Source organism: Balaenoptera acutorostrata, chromosome 13, assembly GCF_949987535.1.
Source record: "Balaenoptera acutorostrata chromosome 13, mBalAcu1.1, whole genome shotgun sequence".
Classification (NCBI taxonomy): Eukaryota; Metazoa; Chordata; class Mammalia; order Artiodactyla; family Balaenopteridae; genus Balaenoptera; species Balaenoptera acutorostrata.
Window position 1 is genome coordinate 20830526 of NC_080076.1, and position 20948 is coordinate 20851473.

Sequence of the window (20948 nt, forward strand, 5' to 3'; positions counted from 1 at the left end):
TAATGAAGGTAGATATGGGGACATAGGTGCCCATGGTATGGTTTTGTCAAGATTTATTTTGGATGCCTGGTTTTCTGTCAACAATTGAGTGAATTTCACCAAGTTTTATAGGTCTTGAAGAGTTACCTGACTTTGTAGACTCTAGGTCAACGAGAGAATGAAGCCCTACAGAAAATGATTTGGGTGACTGTTTCCATAATTCTAGGGATGTGTACTCAGCTAGTGCCAACACAGATGTAAAGGAGATAATGAATTCCATGCAGTTGATGCCTTAGTTTGAGTAGAGCTGTTCTGGTTGAAACTCATTAATCTTTTGCCATCTGTCCTTTTATGACCCCATATTAACTAAATCTCCAAGAAGTTATTTTTTCAAACAAAACTCTTCAAAACTTGATTTCAATGATGAATTTCAAACCTCCACTTCTTCAGTTAACTACAAGTATATGTCCTTTTTTAATGAGCTCAAAATACAGTATACCCATTTCATTATTTTTTTAAATATTCCATTGATCTCCTTAAAAAGGTAATATCTTATTCCTCATTTAGGATATTACATGAAGTGGATTTTCAGTACAAAATCGTAGATCCCAGATACATTTTTCTTTACTTTTTGCAGAAACCTATGAAGCTTGCACAACCTTCTGAATCTACTAAAACCCACTGAGTTGTATACTTGAAAATGGTGAACTTTATGGTGTGTGAATTATATAAAAAACTGAAGGATTGTAAAGCACCTTGCATTGATGGCTTTTGATTTTTGTGGAAACGCATTAGCTGTTGGCTACTGTGCATATTCTGGAGAAAATCCGAAATTAAGTTTTGAGGATAATCTTGTTTCGACCTGAAGATACCACTCAGGCTCCTCTTTGTGTGAAGCAGCAGATCGCTTTCCTTATGGGAAAGCTTAATAGGTCAAGTTTCTAAATTTTAGTAGCATGTTCAATAACATGTTAGTGCTGATAATAAAAATAGCTCCTATTTCTTCAGAATTTATGTGCCAACATGACTATAAACTCTACACCTATTTTGTTAATTGTCGTCTTATCCCTACCCTGAGAATGTAAGCTCTGAGGATTTTGGTGTTTTGTGAGTGATACTATACCCAGCGTGCGGTCAGTACCTGGCAGATAGTAGGCACTCAGTGTTTGTTCAGTGACTGAATGAAAGCTGCATGAGCTTTCATTATCATACATGAATTATCTTGTTTGATCTTTATAAGAATCTTATGAATAGTTATTGTATTTACCCTCATTTACAGATGAGGAAAGTGACCTTAGAAAAATAAAGTCTTTGCTTCTCAAATTGGGGCATGACTATCTCTTGGGGATATGCAGAGCCACAAAATTAAAATGATACTTAAATGATTAATTTTCTTTTTTTTCCTTTTGTTTTTGTTGTTTTTTTAAATTGAAGTATAGTTGCTGTACAATATTATATGTTACAGGTGTATAATATATGATTCACAGTTTTTGAAGGTTACTCCATTTATAGCCATTATAAAATATTGGCTATATTTACCATGTTGTACAGTATATCCTTGTAGCTTATTTTATACCTAATAGTTTGTACCTCTTAGTCCCCTACCCCTATATTGCCCCTCCCCCCTTCCCTCTCCCCATTGGTAACCACTAGTTTGTTCTCTGTATCTGTGAGTCTGCTTCTTTCTTATTATATTCACTAGTTGTATTTTTTAGATTCCACATACAAGTGATATCATACAGTATTTGTCTTTCTCTGTCTGACTTATTTCACATAGCGTAATGCCCTCCAGGTCCATCCATGTTGCTGCAAATGGCAAAATTTCATTCTTTTATGGCTGAGTAGTATTCCATTGGAGGTATCCAGTTTTGTTGAAGCATTCTGGGTAGGAGAGCAACAGTTTTACATTAAAACAAACATGGCTAATTTCTAAAATAAAATGCAAAATTTGCATGCATTTTAAAGATAAAATGAATCCCCTAGGCGCTTGTTATAGAATATGTACAGTTCTGAACTATCATACTGTTTCAAAGCTAGGCTGAGAAAAGTGGTATTTAGAATATATAGTTTAAGTTCCTGCTGTTCAAACTATGCTATGTGGAGGCTTAATATGGTATACACAGCATGGGTGGTTTTAAAGGAATTATTTCTGTATCCTTAGGTTCTGAGAATGTGCCTGAGATAGAGGTACAGGTTCTTTTTTCCCCAGTTCCCCTTCCATAGTCAACTCTCTCCCATTTTATAGAAGAGTAGTACTCTTCTCGCTTGTGTGCAATTTTACCATGGTATAAAATGTTTGACCTCCAATAAAGGGACAGTTTGAAATATTGGTGTTGATACTGAGAAAATGAATGACTTGGCAATTGTCAAGTCTTTCTACTAGTACAGTTCTTTGCCCGCAATAAAATTTACAGAGGACTTAATGTAGATGTCAATTATTGAAATTTTTGATGGTTCACTATGTGATATTTTGACATATAACTCAAAAGAAGTCCAAAAAATTGACAGACTAAAACTATTTATTCATTTATGCGAACAAGGTTTCTTAGTGTTATATCTATCAAAAAATGAAAAATAGGAATAGAATCGATATTAAATCTTATTCTAGCAGTTAGGACTACTCATCTAAGGCTATGGACTTAATTTTTAAATAAAAAATTATTTTCATGTATAGTTTTATCTCATGTTTAATAATTATTTATTAAAATGTATAATTTACTGTTTTTGGTCAGTTATATACTAATAATTGTAATAAACCAGACAAAAAATTTTTTTTTATCACTAAGAACTTTAAGGTCACAGAAAGTTAAAAAAATAACTTTATGATGTATAAATGATTAATTAAAGGTTTTCAAGTTTAAAATAAGAAATAATTCTGGGAATGGAATTGTTAGTTCAAAGGGAAAAAGGAGTATAATAAATGTATTACTATTGAAGATTTTGTTTATGTATACATGGCTGATGGTGGGTATATTTAGATTCTGTTAGATACATTTTAACATGATGTAACAGTTTATTATTAAAGTGTCAGTATTTAAAATACCTTAGTAAGCTCATCCTCCCCAACTCTTTTTTTTTAATTTAATTTTATTTATTTTTTATACAGCAGGTTCTTATTAGTCATCTATTTTATACATATTAGTGTATACATGTCAATCCCAATCTCCCAATTCATCCCCCACCCCCGCTCCCCAACTCTTTACATTAAAATGTGAAATACGTCAAAATGTAGGCGGGGTATATATATTTGCAAAAAATTTTTAGGGGTAGGAATGAAACAGTATTTGAAAACGACGGGTTTATGAAACATGCTCTGCATCACCTCTTTAGTTATCCTCTTTTCTAGCCTTAATCACGTTAGATCACTGAAAGTTTACGCAGTAATCCGACCACACTGGTTTAGTCCTTTTCAGAATCATCTTCACTGAGTTGTCCTTTAAATATGTTCTTGGCTTTTATGGAAGGTCATTGGAAAAAGAAAAAGCATTTGAAATCTGGTAAATATTTGTTGTGATGTTAAGTGTCTTTAATTTTTTTTCTAGGTTTAATACCAGGACAGCTTTTGTTTTCCCCCTTAATTGGTATGCTTCCTCCCTTCTGAGTGTGATATCTATGTAATTTAATATTTCTTTTTTCATCCACACCCCTAGAAAGTTCACATCCACATTTGATGCTCAGCTCTAGTATCAATCACTGTTAACCTTTTCAAAAGGAAATTGGTTTTCTCCTTGATTTTTAAAAATTAATTTTAAAATTAATTTTTATTGCATATTTGTCCTTTGTGAGTTTTAAGAGCCATCTCAGATATTTATGGGAAAGAGATGAAGTAAAAGTTTAAAAATTTTTTTAAAAGATTTATTTTTGTATTCATCCCAGGGGGATAGAATAAACCCTCAACAGTTATTTGAGTTATTTGAATACTTCCAGCTTAATATACACATTATTATAAAATACATTAAATTTTGATTTGAGCACTAGCCTGTATACTGAGAAGATTTATCAAAGGTTGGAAACTTTATTAGATTGTGGGTGTTTGTCAGTTTAGTTTTATAATATAAAGAACTTGTATTTTACTTTTTCTTGTATTGAAAGGGAAGATTTCAGATACATGAATAGCTTTAACTTGTCCCATAAAAAAAGTGTTTGCTTTATAACTCCTAAGTTCATTGGTAGCTATTTAGAAAAACTCACACAACAACTGGGCGTGAATTAACAGTGACTCTTTGACAGTCCTCAGGGGAGAATGGTAATAAAATTTACTGTTTTTGTGGCAGTTTCTGGGAAAACCAGTTCGTCCAGCTTCTCAGATTATTCTACACGATACTGCTGTAGAATACAAAAGTAATTAGTAAAAAATTCTTTCTGTCTTCAGAGCTTCCAGGCCAGTTTAAAAAAGAAAAAATAATAAAAACCAAAATAAGATCAACAGAAGAGCAAGGCAGCACACTCTTGAATAATCTCATTCCATGCCACTGGGAAATGGATTGTTTCATTGTCAGACAATGGAAGTTAATGGTGTATTTTGAATACTTTTAGCCAGTAAATAAATTTTTATTAATTGCACCCTGAACATAAGTTAATGAAAAAAATATCAATCTAACTGTTGTAGCACAGGTCGTTTTACATGTTCCGTGCTTCCTTCCAATCTGTGTGGATTCAGGATTTTATAGTTTTGAATAGTTTAGACTAGCCTGTGTAACCATGAGAATCTTACAGGCTCGACTGTGTTTGCTCATACAAATAGTTGTTATATACTTCTTTGTCTACTGATGCCATCTTTGTTCTAATACCAGCAGAGTTTATTGTTCTTTATTCAAGAACAAAAACATTAAAAACCAAACAAGGTATTGTTAGTGGAAGATACTAATTATAACTAATTAGTTAATTATAACTAGTTCTTCATAAGCATTTATGTGTTAAGCTTCTTTAGGATTGAATATTGACTATGTGATAGGTTGGATGGCTTCACTTAGGGCCTCAGAATGCTCTAGATGTCATAAATCAGAGGGATCCAAACCTGTGCATCACAGAATTACCAGAATTACCAGGAGAGCTTTTAAAAAATACACATTTCTGGGCCTCACACTTTTCAGAGATGGCGTCCTAAATGGTTATTTTGCAGCCTGTTGGTCAAGTTTCCACACCTCTAAGTTTTTTGGAAAACCATAAAGATAAGAAAGTGAAATGCCTGAGAAATAATATTAGAGTTATTAAAGATGAATATGTCTCTTAAAGGTAAGCACATACATGGGGAGAAAATTGAGTGCAAGAAATGACAAGCATGCCCAGTAGGTACAGAAGATCAGTGTGTGTGTGTGTGTGTGTGTGTGTGTGTGTGTGTGTGTGTGTTTGGGGCTGGGGGTAGAGACATATTTAATAGTGAGTCCAAATAATACTGTAATTGTAATAATGATCAGATTAATTTACCTTTCTAGTCATCCTGATATTCTTTAAGCAGAGATCACAAACTCAGTACCTGTAGGGCTCAGACAGCTTTGCAAATGTGAATTGAAGACTTTTGCAAAAGAACAAACCTTGACACCTCTAGTGGCAGCCATTACTAATCGATAATGGCCTGCTTTGGCCACATCAGTCCAGTATTTCTAGATCTTTGAGTTTTTAAGAGAAGCTAGAATTCTGCATTTTTTGTGAATTTTACTTGTAGATGTTGGCTTAATTTACTAAAGAAACTAAAAACTGAACAAAACACATCTATGGGTTAGACCTGATCTCCCCGCCACCAACTTGCAGTCTTTGTTGTAGAGCAGTAGTTGTCCAAGTGTGGTCCCTGGACCAGCATCAGCATCACCTGGACCTTAATAGAAATGCAGTTTCCCAGGTCCTACCTCAGACCTCCTGAGTCAGAATTTCTGGGAGCGAGGCCCAATAATCTGAGTTTTAATCAGCCCTCTGGGTGACTCTGATGCATGCTCAAGGTTGAGAACTGCTGTTCTGGAGTCTCAAAGTTGATATAATTTTTATTTGGAGATAGTTATAAAGATAAAAGTTAATTGAATATCCTGTAGATGATTTATCAAGTATACTTCTATACCAAAATTATCTGAGGTATATTGCTTTCAGGTATATTTGACCCTTTATGGTTTTTGCCAGAATCAGAATACACAGTGATTAAATCACATTTTGTTCTTTTTCTTCCTCTTTTTCCTCGCCTCTGCCCCCACCTGATGTTAGAGTATTTCAAATGAGCTCAATAGCAATTCTGTGCCACATTTGCTTTTCATTAGAACATATCTTAATTTTTTTACTGGTGGATTAAAAGTATATAAGTATGTTGCTTGCCCTTCTGAAACTTCAATTTTAAGTTTACTTTTAAAAAGCATTAAATGTGCTATAAAATATTAAAGATAAAGAATATTTCCTTATTTTATTACATTTTTCTAAATTGAGCTCTGTTTGTGGAATTACAACTTTCATTTCTAATTATCTTTTTTTTTAATATAAAAGGGAAGGTTAACCTTTGTGGTTTTATGTAAGCCTGGCCCCCTGACAGCTCATGAGGTTATTTATATATATATATATATTTTTTTTTTGGTTATTTATATTTTGATGGCCAAGTACGCTATTAGTTTCCTCCATTCTCAGAATGTAGAAATGACTGCTTTCCGATTATTGTCCTGAAAACCCTCCTTCCTTTTGTGTAACCTAACCTTAAACATATTTGTTCACCTAAAAGTTCCTAGTATCTTGCTAATCAAATTTATTATGAATTTTAATATAGAGAATTTTCTTACATTTAAAAGAATACAGAAAGCTTTTTATTATGAGAAAACTTTGCATAAGTCTTACATAATAAAGTGATTAAAGTATACTTCAGAGTATTTAAAATGCTGAGATTGAGAAGTTTGGAATAATCCAAATTAAAGTAATACATATTGAATTAATAAAAATTCATCTAATTGTATTTATATATAATATTTATTAATTAAAACACACTTGTATCCACAGGGTAAACCAGACTTGAATACAACATTGCCAATTAGACAAACAGCATCAATTTTCAAACAACCGGTAACCAAAGTCACAAATCATCCTAGTAATAAAGTGAAATCAGATCCACAACGAATGAATGAACAGCCACGTCAGGTAAGGATCTAATTGGTTCTCCAATCTTATTTTTCAGAAAATTCTGGTATCTTTACCAGATATAGTTCAAGTAAACTCTGGTTAAAATGGAATATATCTGGAAAGAAAATTGTTTTATATCCTAGGCTATTACATGAATGCTGGAGAATAACTCTGATAAGATAACATTTAGGTAAAATGTTTTAAGAAAAAAATTAAGTTAATTAAAAAAATCAAATTAATTTTATGGACTCCACTTTTATGCTTTTGTGTGGTAGTGTACATCAGACTTGGTTCTGCTCTTCTTAGTTTTTTAAAGATTATCTTTCCAGGGATAATATTTCCTAAGGGGATGAAGCATGCAGTTTGTGTTGCTTAGTTTAAAAATATTTTCTATTATTTGGAAATGACTTTTTGTTCTGATTTCTTATTACATGAAAGCAGTCCCTCCCCTTTGGAAAAACAGCAGTAAATAAACTTTGTCAATATGGTATATTGTCCTGTGACTTCCATTTTTGTATAAATTGCATTTATTTTTCTCTTTCTTTATTGTTTCAAGCTGTATTCCACCAGAATCTTTTCTTAGAAAAAAAGTATTATCTGAAAGGCCTCCCTGCTGCTTAATAATGCCACTTAGCCAGAGGAGGGAGACTTGACAAAACGCTTAAACTTTCCAAGTGGTCTTGCTCACTCACTCCCTAATTGCGGTCAAAAAGTTTAGGTACCTTGTGAAATTTTAGTAGCAATTGGGGTGAGGGAGCGGAGGGAGAAACCTCGGTGCATTTTTTCTCTCCTTTCTCTGCCTCCTCCCACTTAAGGATTAGACACACTGATTTACCTACGACCAGTATCTTTTGCTCTCGTATTCCCCTTTTAGATGTCTCACTCCACCTTTTCATTTGAATTTGGTTTTTCGCTAGTCCCTCAAGTGTCTCATCTCCAGACTTCAAAAAGGATTGGGCCAAAACTTTCAGACAGTTGCTCTAGAAGAAACTACATAAAGAAATTCAGTTCCCACATCCTCTGTAGTGTTTTTTCCTCTTCAGGTGAGCCAGGAAAACAGAAGATATTTGGAGCCACATTGGATCAGCATCTTGCTATAGATGTCTCAAGATTTGAAGTTCTAAACTTGCTTTACTGTTGGTCCCCAAGAGATTCAACAGGGGCCATGTAAGTGTATCACATCCAATATAAAAGATGCGTACCTGCATGTGCCTTTAGGCTCTTGTCACCACTTAGGTTTTCTTTGGGCCATTCAGCTTTCTGTGCCAGGCTTTTCCCTTCCGTTTTACTACTGCACCCAGTGGTAGCCACCAAACCACCGGCAGTTTTAGTATATTCATTCCAACAGGGAAGGAATTCTGCCATTCTGAACTTTGCCCACCTTGACAAAGCCACTCCCTGATTGTGTTCTTTCTTAGATACTGTCTAAAGTCTTGAACATCTTGTCCTTTGGCTTTTTGGTGATTTTAAAATCGTTTCCTTGTAAAGATTTTTATTAATTGAAACATTTGAAAGTATGTAATTGGGTAAGACAGTTTGCTTCAAAGAGCCCGAAAGATAAAGTGGAATAACTAATAATATTAGTTCCATATTAAAAATTTGAGTTGTCTCATTGAGAACAGATAGTGTTTCATAAATTTTATCCTCATCTTTTCCTTGTCAAATCATTCTCAATATAGTCTGTGAACAAATATTTTGGTTAAAGACAAACCGAGTAGCAAATTATGGTCATTTTAACAAGAATTTAATTGTTTTCTGCACTTAAGTTCAGTCACAGATTTTAAAAACAGTAATAATTATATTTACTGGGTGTTTATCTGGTTGTAGAGATATTGGCAACCTAGATTTTTAAAGCTGAAGTAACCAGATTAGTTGCTTCTTATTTTTTGGTATGTTGAGTAGTTGTAAGTTTTCCTTCTTTAATTAACGTTTATGAGACTGTTCTCAAGTGAAAAGAATATGTCAAAAAAGCTAAATCATCTCCTGCCCCCACCAAAAAAAACCCACTTACGTCATTTTAACCCAGATCTTTTGAGGGTTTTTATCTTCCTTCTAGCTTTCAGAGACAGGAAGTGTTAAAATTATTTTGGAGGTTACTTCTCCAAATGTTTGCACTGTTTTTCACATCATCCTCTTGTCACCTGACAATTTTTGCTGGATGTTTTTGATTACACTAAGACATTAGTTGTCTCTCCCCCTTCTTTATCCTGAATGTAAGAATTGAGATAATATTTGACTACTGTCTCACTAACAGGATTTCAAAATACAGGACTGTGCATTGAGTAAATGCAGGAAAATAGTATAGAGACAACTTTGGTATTAATGTTTTTTGAAATCATGATCTGTCATCCTGACTATTCCAGTTTAGATTCAGGTTTTTAAGTAAAGGAAAGATGTTGATTTAATTATATTTTGGCATACATATGGCAGATGACTGCTAGTGAGCTATTATTGTTGAGGAGATAGTGGGTATAAAATACATAGGCAAAAATGATTCTTCCAATTTTGCTACCTTTTGCATAGCTTCATTGAACTAGATTAGTAATATAACTGGCCAAATATTTCATTTGGAGAAGCTATTTTGATCATAGAGTAAATAAATTAGATAATGAAGTTTCTATTTTTTTGAGGTTCCTGCAGATATGTTTTTATCTTAACTGTATCACATTCTTTTAATAAGATGGTATTTTAATTCCTTTCGGAGTGTTGAATTTTGAGACCTAGAACTAGGATTTGATTTTTAGATCTTTTACCTTGAATTGGTTTGAAGTGATTAGTTTAGATGTGAAGCAATCATAGAAATTCATAATTCTGTTTTTATATAACAAACATCATATGCCTAGTTCTGTCTCTATGGCAGTCTAATTTGAGTTCTATAAAATATATAAATTATGAAATTCTAATGTATTGACTCCTTGAAAATGCCTTAGTTTTAAAAGGGCAAATTAGGGTATGTAAACAAAAGTGCATTAAACAGAATTCAGCAGTGATTTCTGCCTACAATTAAAATTATAAGGTAGAGATGGCATTTGTAAGATCTGGTTATGATAGGGTAAGTAGCCAGCCAGTTTTATATGTACTATCGGCATATTTCACATGTACTTGTCTTGTCATTAGATTAAAAAGAAATCTTGACTGGGGTGGAGGGAATTCTACCAATTATAAGACTCTTATCCCAAACAGTAAGATCATTGAAATATCCTTATTTGGCCAGATATGTAAAACATGCCCCAAATTCTTTTTAATCTAATTGAATAGTGATTTTGCTCTTAAGGGTGTCTTTCCTAGCTTCCTTCTTTCAATATATGAAGAACTCATATATCTGTTTCTTTCATGCTGTCATCTTTGACACTTTATGGTCTCTTGCTTTTTCTCTTTTTTTATCCTCAAATCAAAGAAACGTCATCTTTTGAGCCATTACTTCTTCCTTTTAATTAAAGCCTATAGGCTTAGGTGTTTCTGATAGTCTTTGAATATTAATTACATTTCTTACAGAATATTCTTTTTTTTACCCAAAAGTAAACATTTAAATCACCGAAGAAGTGGATTTAAATCTTCCATTTGATCCTAGATTTTTTCCCTTTTATTTTGTTAGCTAATTCTTTGTTCAAAGGATATGAAACTTTCCTTTACTCCCTTCCAGAAATGTCTTTTTTTTAAATGATTTTTTTCCAGCTTTATTGAGATGTAATTGACATATAACATCGTGTAAGTTTAAGGTGTACAATGTGACGATTTGATACATGTATACATTGCAAAATGATTACCAGAAAAAAGTTAGTTAATACGTCTATCACCTTACATAATTACCATTTTTTTGTTGTGGTGGTGATTGTGAGAACATTTAAGATCTCTCTTAACAACTTTCAGGTGTATAATACAGTATTGTTAACTGTAGTCACCATGCTGTACATTAGATCCCCAGAACTTATTCATCTTATAACTGGAAGTTTGTACGTTTTGATCAACATCTCCCCATTTTCCCCACCTTCAGCCCCTGGCAATCACCATTCTACTCTGTGTTTCTGTGAGTTTGGTTTTTTGAGATTCCACATATAAGCCAGATCACACAGTGTTTGCTTTCTCTGTTTGACTTATTTCACTTAGCATAATGACCTCAAGTTTCATCTATGTTATCACAAATGGCAGGATTTCTTTCTTTTTTATGGATGATAATATTCCATTGTGTGTGTGTATATACATACATATATATATATATATACACACACACACACACACACACACACACATTATCCGTTCATCCATCGATGGACACTTAGTTTGTTTCCATAACTTGGTTATTGTGAATAAAGATGCAGTGAATATGGGGGTGCAGATATCTCTTTGAGATGTTGATTTCGTTTCCTTTGGATATATAGCCAGAAGTGGGATTGCTGGATCATATGGTAGTTCTATTTCTAATTTCTTGAGGAACCTTCAAATGTTTTCCATCATGGCTGTGCCGATTTACATTCTTACCAATAGTGCATGAGGGTTCCCTTTTCTCTACATCCTTGCCAGCACGTAAATCTCATCTTTTTGATAATCGAGAGTGACTATTTTTACATGTTAGAAGAAACTTTCTAGGTGAAAGATAGATTTTAAAAATGTGCACTTTAAAGACATTGTGTGTGAAAAGTTTATAAAATATTTTATTATTCAGTTATTATAATCCTGAAAATTGCTGTTCATTCCGGGCATTTTCACATTTACTTCTTCCTGACCCCTGACTATTATTTCTAGTTTAGTCTTTAGTATAATGCTTTTATGATTGAGAAATAGATAAGCTAAAGCACAGAGTTCCATGGAGGATATTATATTCCTTGTCTCTAGACAGATAAATTGGCTGCCTGGGCAGAAGAAATAGATGGTATGTTGTCCAGTATTATTTAAAAGCATTATTCTGGGTGATGTTGGAAAGATGCCATGTATATATACATACTTTAAAACATTTCACCTAACATTGTATTATACACATTTAATCCATGTTTTATATAATTTGTGTGCTATAATTTTATAATTAACTGTATATTATTCCAAAAACTGTGCATTGTACTAGCATACAATTTACTTTATCATTTCCATATTATTTCCAATTTTTCACCATTATAGGTAGTACTCAAGTGAGTATCCTTATGTATGTAAGTTCCTTCCTATATTTTTCAGTATTTCCTTGGGCTAGATTCCCAGAAATATAATTAGTATGAATATTTATGATTTTTGATACGTACTGGCAAGTTGATTTCCAAAGACTTGTACCAAATTAAAAGTCTATTGACAAATTATGTACAATTCAGTTTCAGCTTACCTTCTATGGTATTATTATCAATATTTCTTCTTCTTGGTAATTCATTATATAAAAACTGTATTTCATTTTAAATTTGCACTTATTTGAATATTCATGAAGTTGAACAGACTAAGGCATTTGTGTGTACATTTGCAAATGAGAAGTGATTAAAGAATTTGAACAAGGGAGTAGCTTTTTTATTACCCCTCTGAACTGAACTTGACCATATCTTGTGACCTAAAGCTAATACCAGTATCTGTGCTTCCCAGATACATTCCCTGTTACCTTCTCAGACAGCTCACTCAATGGATTATGTCAACTACCTTTCATCTTCAACTTCTTTCTAAACTGGCTTCTTCCCCAAAGCATTTAAATATATTCAAATCTTCCCTATCTTAAAAATTTATTTATTTTACTCTGTGTCTCCTTTAGAATTCATTTTCTTTCTTTTCCCTTTACAGTCAAACTTCTTGGGAGTTGTGTGTATTTACTATCTACTTTACCTCTTTAATTTTTATATCTCTGAAATACTGCTTTTGTTCTCACTATGCCACTTGAACTGTTCTCATCAAGATTATTGATGACCCTAATTAAATTGGTTGAGCAAACTTCAGCCCTTACATTACTTGACCTGTTTTAGTATTAGGCACTCTTGACTACTCCTGCCTTCTGAAATACTGTCTTTTATTCTGTGACACTGTACTCTCTTGGTTTTCCTCCTTCTTTGTTTTTTCTCAGTCCCCATCCTATGTTCTTTCTGTGTCTATCTTTCAAAACAGTGGGGTTTCCTGGGGAATACTGTGCATTCTTCTCTGGATGTAAACCCTCCATGGATGATTTCACTCATTGTCATGGCTTCAGTTATCATCTATATGTTACTGATTTCCAAATTTACATCTTTATCCTGAGCTTCAGTTGTTTGTATCACTCAATCTACTAACATCGTTTGCTTGGAAGTCTCACCAGTATCTCTAATTCATCTTCCCAAACTTCATCATCATTCCTTTCAAACCAGCTCTTTCTTCTGTATGCTTTATCTCACTGTATATACCACTGCCCACTTGGCCGCCTAAGCCAGAAAGTGAGCATCACCCTTGACTCTTCCCATCTCTTACCCCCAAATCTAATTAGCCAACGAGTCCTGTTGACTCTACCTCCTAAATATTCACTTGCTCCATCTCTCTACCAAGTAACTCTCATTTCATCTCTCTGCTTCTTCTCTTATTTTCTTCAATTCTTTCTTCATATTGCATCCTGAAGATCTGTTTGACATAATGATCTAATAGTGTTATTCTGCTGAAAACATTTTAATGATTCGTGTTAGTTTGTAGGTAAAAAAAAACTAAACATGACTTTTTTTAAAAAATTAATTAATTAATTATTTTTTGGCTGTGTTGGGTCTTCATTTCTGTGTGAGGGCTTTCTCTAGTTGTGGCAAGCGGGGGCCACTCCTCATCGCGATGTGCGGGCCTCTCACCATCGCGGCCTCTCTTGTTGCGGAGCACAGGCTCCAGATGCGCAGGCTCGGTAGTTGTGGCTCACGGGCCCAGCTGCTCCGTGGCACGTGGGATCTTCCCAGACCAGGGCTCGAACCCGTGTCCCCTGCATCAGCAGGCAGATTCTCAACCACTGCGCCACCAGGGAAGCCCCCTAAACATGACTTTTAAAGTCAAAACACTTAACATAACTTACAAAGTCCTTCATGATTTGGCTTTTGTGTATCTCTCTGGCCTCACATTCGTCCCTTGTTCTACAACTGAATCATGTGAAACTGCAGATTTATGAATGTGCTATTCATCTCCCCCTCTGCACCCTGCCCTTGCATTCCCTGATCATATTTCCTGCTGCTTTCTTTCCCACTTTAATTAGCTATTTCCTACTCATCCCTCAAGTCTGAACTTAGATATCACTTCATCTGTTCAAGAAACCTGATTCATGAAGTCTAGGTTTAGAGACCCTCCTTAGCGCTTCTCCTTTCGCCTTTTCTGATCATAACTGTATTGGTTGTTCATTGCTTTATCCACAGTGTCTCCATTACGTCAGTGCTTAACACATATTTGTCGCATTAATGAATGAATGAATTTTTTTTTAATTCAAAAATCATAAATTGAGCCCTCAACTTGTGGCAGGCACGTTTCTAAGTGGTGGGAATACTGCAGTGAGCAAAACCAAGTCCCTGCTCTCATGGAACTTACTTTCTAGAGTGATAGGGAGAGAGACAACAGATAAATACATATATAATGTGTCATGGCATGGTAAATGCAATGAAAACAAAAAGCAGAGGAGTGAGAGAATATATGGTCTTTGAAAGAAGAGAAGTATGGGGAGGACATTCTAGACAGAGGTTTAAATTTATTTATTTATTTATTTATTTAATTTTTGACTGCTTTGGGTCTTCGTTGCTGCGCACGGGCTTTTTCTAGTTGCGGTGAGCGGGGGCTACTCTTGGTTTCGGTGCTGGGCTTCTCATTGTGGTAGCTTCTCTTGTTGCAGAGCGCAGGCTCTAGGCGCATGGGCTTCCATAGTTGTGGCACGTGGGCTCTAGAGCACAGGCTCAGTAGTTGTGGTGCACGGGCTTAGTTGCTCCGTGGCATGTGGGATCTTCCTGAACCTGGGCTCGAACCCATGTCCCCTGCATTGGCAGGCAGATTCTTAACCACTGTGCCACCAGGGAAGTCCCTAGACAGAGGTTTTAATCTGGCTCTTGTATGTAATATGATAACTGACTTAAGGCCAGGAGACCGTTGAAGAAAGTATAGGAAGCTAGGGCATAGATGATAAGATTGGTTTCATGCTGGTCATAAAATAATTGACAAAATTTATCTATGAATTAGCTATGCCTATGAGGAGAGTTTTAAAATTTAACGTAACTGGGAAAACAATGTCGTTGACTGGAATGTGGAAATGTTTTTTAAATAATAAAATATGAATATAAGTATTAGAAAATGTATACTCTTAAAGCAGTTGTGGAAAGTAAAAGATCCAGGTAAAGTATGATGGGTTGGAGCCCTATAGAGAAAACCGGTTTGGTGACTTGTCAGTTTTATGGGGGTAAGAGTTGCAGCTGAAAGATGATATGTGACTTTTTTAAAAAAAAATAATGAATCCATAGGTTTTTCATTCATAGTGACCTTTAATCATCATATATTTCTCTAGATCACTTAAAAATATTTCACTGATATGGGGAGGTCCATGGCATTTTTTGAGATTTTTGTATTTCTCTAAGAAACGTAGGAATATAGATGAAAAAAAAAATCAATGCTTAAAAACTTGTGTTTCAAAACAGTAGTTTCCTACTTTTTGTGTCTTTTAGTTCCATTTCCAGAAGCATTTAATCTCAATTCTGGTCACTTCCCTTTATAATTACCTCTATATTTCTGAATAATAAACTTATTATCCTATTTCTTTATTTATTAATTTTAGACATTATTTCTTGACTTCCCACAATGGTACATGAGTACATAGTTCTCTCTCTGCTTCATGCTCCCAACATAGTTATACCATATTTTTAGTTAAATAGGTTAAATAGTCAGGGTTTACATTACTATGACTGAAAGTTATTCATGGTTATGGCAAGTAATGTCTTATCATCAGCATCAGAATTCTTTATTGTTGTCAGTCTTAGGAATTGTATGCTAAGTTTTCTTTATAACAGAGTTAATCTTTCCTCATGCTTGTTTCTGCTACATGCCCATCAATAATACTTTCCTTATGCTGAAATCCGTGGGGTTCCTTCTTGTGTCTTTCCTGGAATCACCTCTGCTCCTCTTCAGTCTGAATGCATTCTCTGGCCTTGCTGTATAGCTGTAGCTCTGAGGATTTTCTTTACTGTGCTTCTGTGTGGAGAGTTTGTTTTCTGGAGTTCTGTCTTCCTCTGTCTCAGTAGATGCCTTCAGTTTGTAACAAATCCTCTAGTAGCTTTCTAATAAAATAAAATGGGACGTAAAGTTGAGAACCTGCACATTGGAAATAAACTTTATTCCAGCTGGACACAACCCAGTTTGTCTGGGTATGAAATCTTAGATTAAGAACCATTTTCCCTGAAGTTTTGAAGGCATTGCTTCATTGTTCTCTAGCTTTAGAGTTGCCAAAGAGAAGTTCAGTGCCATGCTCAATCTCTGTTCCTCTTTTATGGTCTTCTTTTTTCTCTCTTAAAAAGTTCAGTATATTTATGATTTTAAAAAATTCACTGATATGTGCCTGTAGGCCTTTTTTCATTCACCAGGCACTTAGTAGGTGATAGACGTGACTACTATCCTTTGCGTGGGAAATTTTCCTGTGTCATTTTTTCCCATTTTCTCCTGAATCCCCTAACTTTCCATTCTCTTTGTGTGAGTTGTGTATTAGCCATCTATTTCTACTTTTTCTACTATTTCTACTTCTGTATTTTCCGTCTTATTATTGTTGTTGTTTTACTTTCTGGGATATTTTCTTGATTTTACTTTTAGTCCTTTTTTTGATTTTTTGATTTTGGTGATCATATTTTTAATTTCCAGCAGCTGTTTCTTGGCTTTTGTATATAAAATTTTGCTGTTCTTGTTTTATGGATACAACCTCTACTCTTTCTTCTCTGAATCTATTAATTATAGGGAAATTTTTTATTTGTATGATATTTGTTTTTTCTCTGTTCCCTGCATTGACTATTCTGTTGCTGTTATTTTAGTTTCTGTCTTTCTTGTTGGCTATTATGGATATTCTTCAGTGAATATTCCAGTATGTGTTTTTGGTTTTGAGCTTATAGAGGAGTGCTGGGTCATAGAGTATGCATATGTTCAGCTTTATTAGATGCTACCATATAGTTTTCCAAAGTGATTATACAAAGTTACCCTTCTACCAGCAGTGTGCAGTTGCTTCAAATTCTTGTCAGCACTTGGTATTATCAGTCTTTAAAATTTTGAACATTCTGGTATGTGTTTAGGTGTATTTGTTAACAGTTTTAACTTGCATTTCCTTGGTGTTTAATGATACTGTGCACTGTTTGTATGTCTATTGGCTGCATAGATATCCTTTCTTTTGAAGTGCCTACTCTTTTATGTATTGTTCTGTTATGTTGTTTATCTTTTTTTCATTGACTTGTGGGAGTTCTTTGTATATTCTGAGTATCAGTACTTTGTCAGATATATCTATCACACATATCTTCTTCCAGTTTGTGACTTACCTTTTCCACTTCCTTAATGGCGTTTTTTGGTAAATGTAAGTTCATAATTTTAAGAGAGTTGGGAGGTGGGATAGAGACTGGGAGAGTGTGGGGTGGGGGCTTCTTGGGTGCTAGTGATATTCTATTTCTTGATCTGCATGGTAGTTACATGAGTGTTTACTTTATGAAACTCCAGTGAGCTGTATACTTATGTTTTTTTTACACTTTCCTGTATGTAATACTTCAATGATGATTTACAAAAAGTAAAGGATATACTTATCAGTCTCTTCCTTTTATTTCCTTTTATTTCTGTGACGTGTTTAAGAAATTTTTGCTTACCCCAAGGTTATCAATATATTCCCCATGTCATCTTCTGAAAGCTTTGTTTTACTTTTGCATTTGGGTCTATGATCCATCTGGAATTGACTTTTGTGTATGATGTGAGGTAGACTTATTTTTTCCCGTATGGATATCCAGTTGACCCAGCACCATTTACTGAAAGACCATTCTTTTTCTGTTGCTTTGTGTTGTCACCTCTGTCATAAATGAAATGTGTAAGTGTGAAAGTCTGTTTTTGGTCTGTTCTGCTCCTTTGCCCTATTTGTACATGTGAATCTGTTTCTACACTCTGTTTTATTTCATTGGTCTGTTTGTTGTTTCTCAATACTGCACTCTTTTTAATTGCTGTAGTTTTATAAAAAGTCTTGATGTCTGGTAGTGTAAGTTTTCCAGCTTTCTTATTCTTCATTCAAGATTATCTTGGTTAGTCTTGGCTGTTGGCATTTCCACATACATTTTATTTTATTTGTTTATTCATTTATTTAAAGGTTTTTTTTTTTTTTTTGATGTGGACCATTTTTAAAGTCTTTATTGAATTTGTTACAATATTGCTTCTGTTTTATGTTCTGGTTTTTTTTGGCCACGAGGCATGTGGGATCTTAGCTCCCTGACCAGGGATCAAACCCATACCCCCTGCATTGGAAGGTGAAGTCTTAACCACTGGACCACCAGGGAAGTCCCCCACATACACTTTAGACTCAGCTTGTCCAGTCTTCTTCAAAACCTGCCAGGATTTAAATCAATAGATCAATTTGGGGGAGAATTAACATTTTTACAATATTAAGTCTTAAAATTCACTAACCTTGTATATCCCACCATTAAGATTTTATAGTTTTCAGTCTAGACATCTTACATCTTTAATTGATTTCTAGATATTTGATGTTTTTTGATGCTATTCTGATTACATTTAAATTTTTTCTAGTTATCTGTTGCTAATATGAAGAAATAAGCTGAATTTTGTATATTGACTACGTATTCAGTTATCTTCCTGAATTCACTTATTAGATAGTGAGTCTCTCCAACTTTGCACATGAACAAACATATCATCTGCAAACGAGAGTTTTATTTCTTCCTTGCCAATCCTTAAACCTTTGATTTTTTTTTTTCCTTGTCTTATTTCACTGGCTTGGAATGCTAATATGATCTTGAATAAAAGTGATAGCAGACATCCTTGTCTGTTATTGTAATACCAGGGAACGTTTTTAATCATTCTCCATTAAATATGATGCTTGCTGTAGGTTTTTTGGTAAATACCCTTTGTCAAATTAAGGAAATTCACTATATTCCTAGTTTACTAAGAATATTTTTCATGAATGGGTATTGAATTTTATCAAATTATTTTCCCTACCTAGTTAAATGATATAATGATCTCTTTTCTGTTAATAGGGTGAATTACAGTGATTGGTTGATGTGGTAAATTGCAAGGCTTGATTTTTTTAAATGGAAAAACCTTTAAACATACCTTGAATTCCTGGATTAAGCTCAGTGTGGTCATGTTGTGTTATCACTGTTTAGATTTGGTGTTATTTTGTTTAGGATTTTTTGTATTTATAGTCACAAGAGAGATTGATGTGCATTTTTCTTTTCTCATAATTTTCTTCTCAAGCTTTAGTATCAAGGTTTTACTGACCTTGTAAAATAAGCTGGGAGGTGATCTCTCTTTTAATATTCTCTGGAAGAATTTGTGGAAGACTGGTACTTTTCTTTAAATGTTGGGAAGACTTAATTGTGAAGTCATCTCAGCCTAATTTGTTGTTGTTGTTGTTTTTAAGTGGGAGGCCTTGAAATTGCAGATTCAATTTATTTAATGAGTACATGGATGAATATTCATAGTTCCTATACCAACTTTGAGAACATGTTTTTCTAGGAATTTGTGCATTTCATAATTTTCAAGTTAATGATATAAGGATGTTCATAATATTTTCTAGTAATATTTTTAATGTTTGTAGTATCTGTGATACACTCTTTTCTCTGATGTTGGTAGTATCTAGGTGAAAGGTGGAATGAAGTATTGGGGAGAGCTTTCTTAACAAGTTTTGAACTCAGTCTATACATGCACATTTCCCCGTGGAAAACCAAACTCCAATTTTATCATCAAATTTATTAAGATAATATTTATTTTATGGAAGTTAGTTAATTATAATGGGTTAAGCTTTGTCTTATTTGACACTTACTGCCTTGAAGTAATTTTCTAGTAATATTGGAGCCTTTGTTTTCTCATTGTCTATATTTGCTTTCTATTTCTTTACTCTTTATTGTTAGCTTTTTGAGTCCCTTTATTTTTTTTTATTTTTTATTTTTTGAGTCCCTTTATTTTTAGAAATTTTTTTTTTTCCATGAAACATACAGTTGATTTTTTTTTTTTTCTATCTGATCTGAGGGTCGTTTTTTCTTTTATAGCCGAGTTGACCATTACATTTATTGATTTTATAGATATGTTTGGTCTTGATTCTATCATTCTATTTATATACTGTTTTTAATATTTTATTGTCATTTTCTGGTATTAATATTTTTGTTCTGAGGTCTGGGTTTTCCACTTAAATTCATACTTCTGATAATTTTGAGGATTTGTAACCTGATTTTAGTTCTAGTCGTTGCTCAATGTCATGTTTTAAATAGTACGTATGTACGTCTATTTCTTGATTTATTGATATTAAAAAGGAAATAGTATCTATTAATGTCCCACTATAACAATGAGGAATTACTTTATACTATTGAAATTAGTTTCAGGGAAGCTCTTCTGAAGGGCCTCTCTTCTGATAAACAACTAGTGATAGCTCTCTATCAGAGATTAAAGTTCTTGCACTTAAGTGGGTTTTGAAATCATTAATTCATTTATTAAACAGAGTATATTGTTGCTTCTATTACAGGTGCTGTACAAACACACAAATCAGTCATGCATCCTCTCCTTATAAAACTTCCAATCTAATAAGGAAAACAAACACTGAACAAATAATTTCAACTGTGTGGAAATATGATATACAAGAAATAAAGGAACATAGCTACATCCTTATATGGACTTACATATTGATAAGAAAATTGTTACCACTTTTCCTGTGGGAGTAGCACATGAAAAACTTATAGGCCTCATGAGCAAGTATTCTTATTCCATGGTTATCT

The 20948-nt window shown here is 33.8% G+C and overlaps 1 protein-coding gene across 1 annotated transcript in view; it reads left to right on the forward strand.

The window, feature by feature from the left end:
- Window positions 1-20948, forward strand: part of MBD2 (methyl-CpG binding domain protein 2) — a 70027-nt gene that overhangs the window by 27310 nt on the left and 21769 nt on the right. The window contains exon 3 of the mRNA XM_028168991.2: window positions 6946-7083. Coding sequence (XP_028024792.2) covers window positions 6946-7083 — 138 coding nt within the window. The remainder of the gene's footprint in view (window positions 1-6945; window positions 7084-20948) is intronic.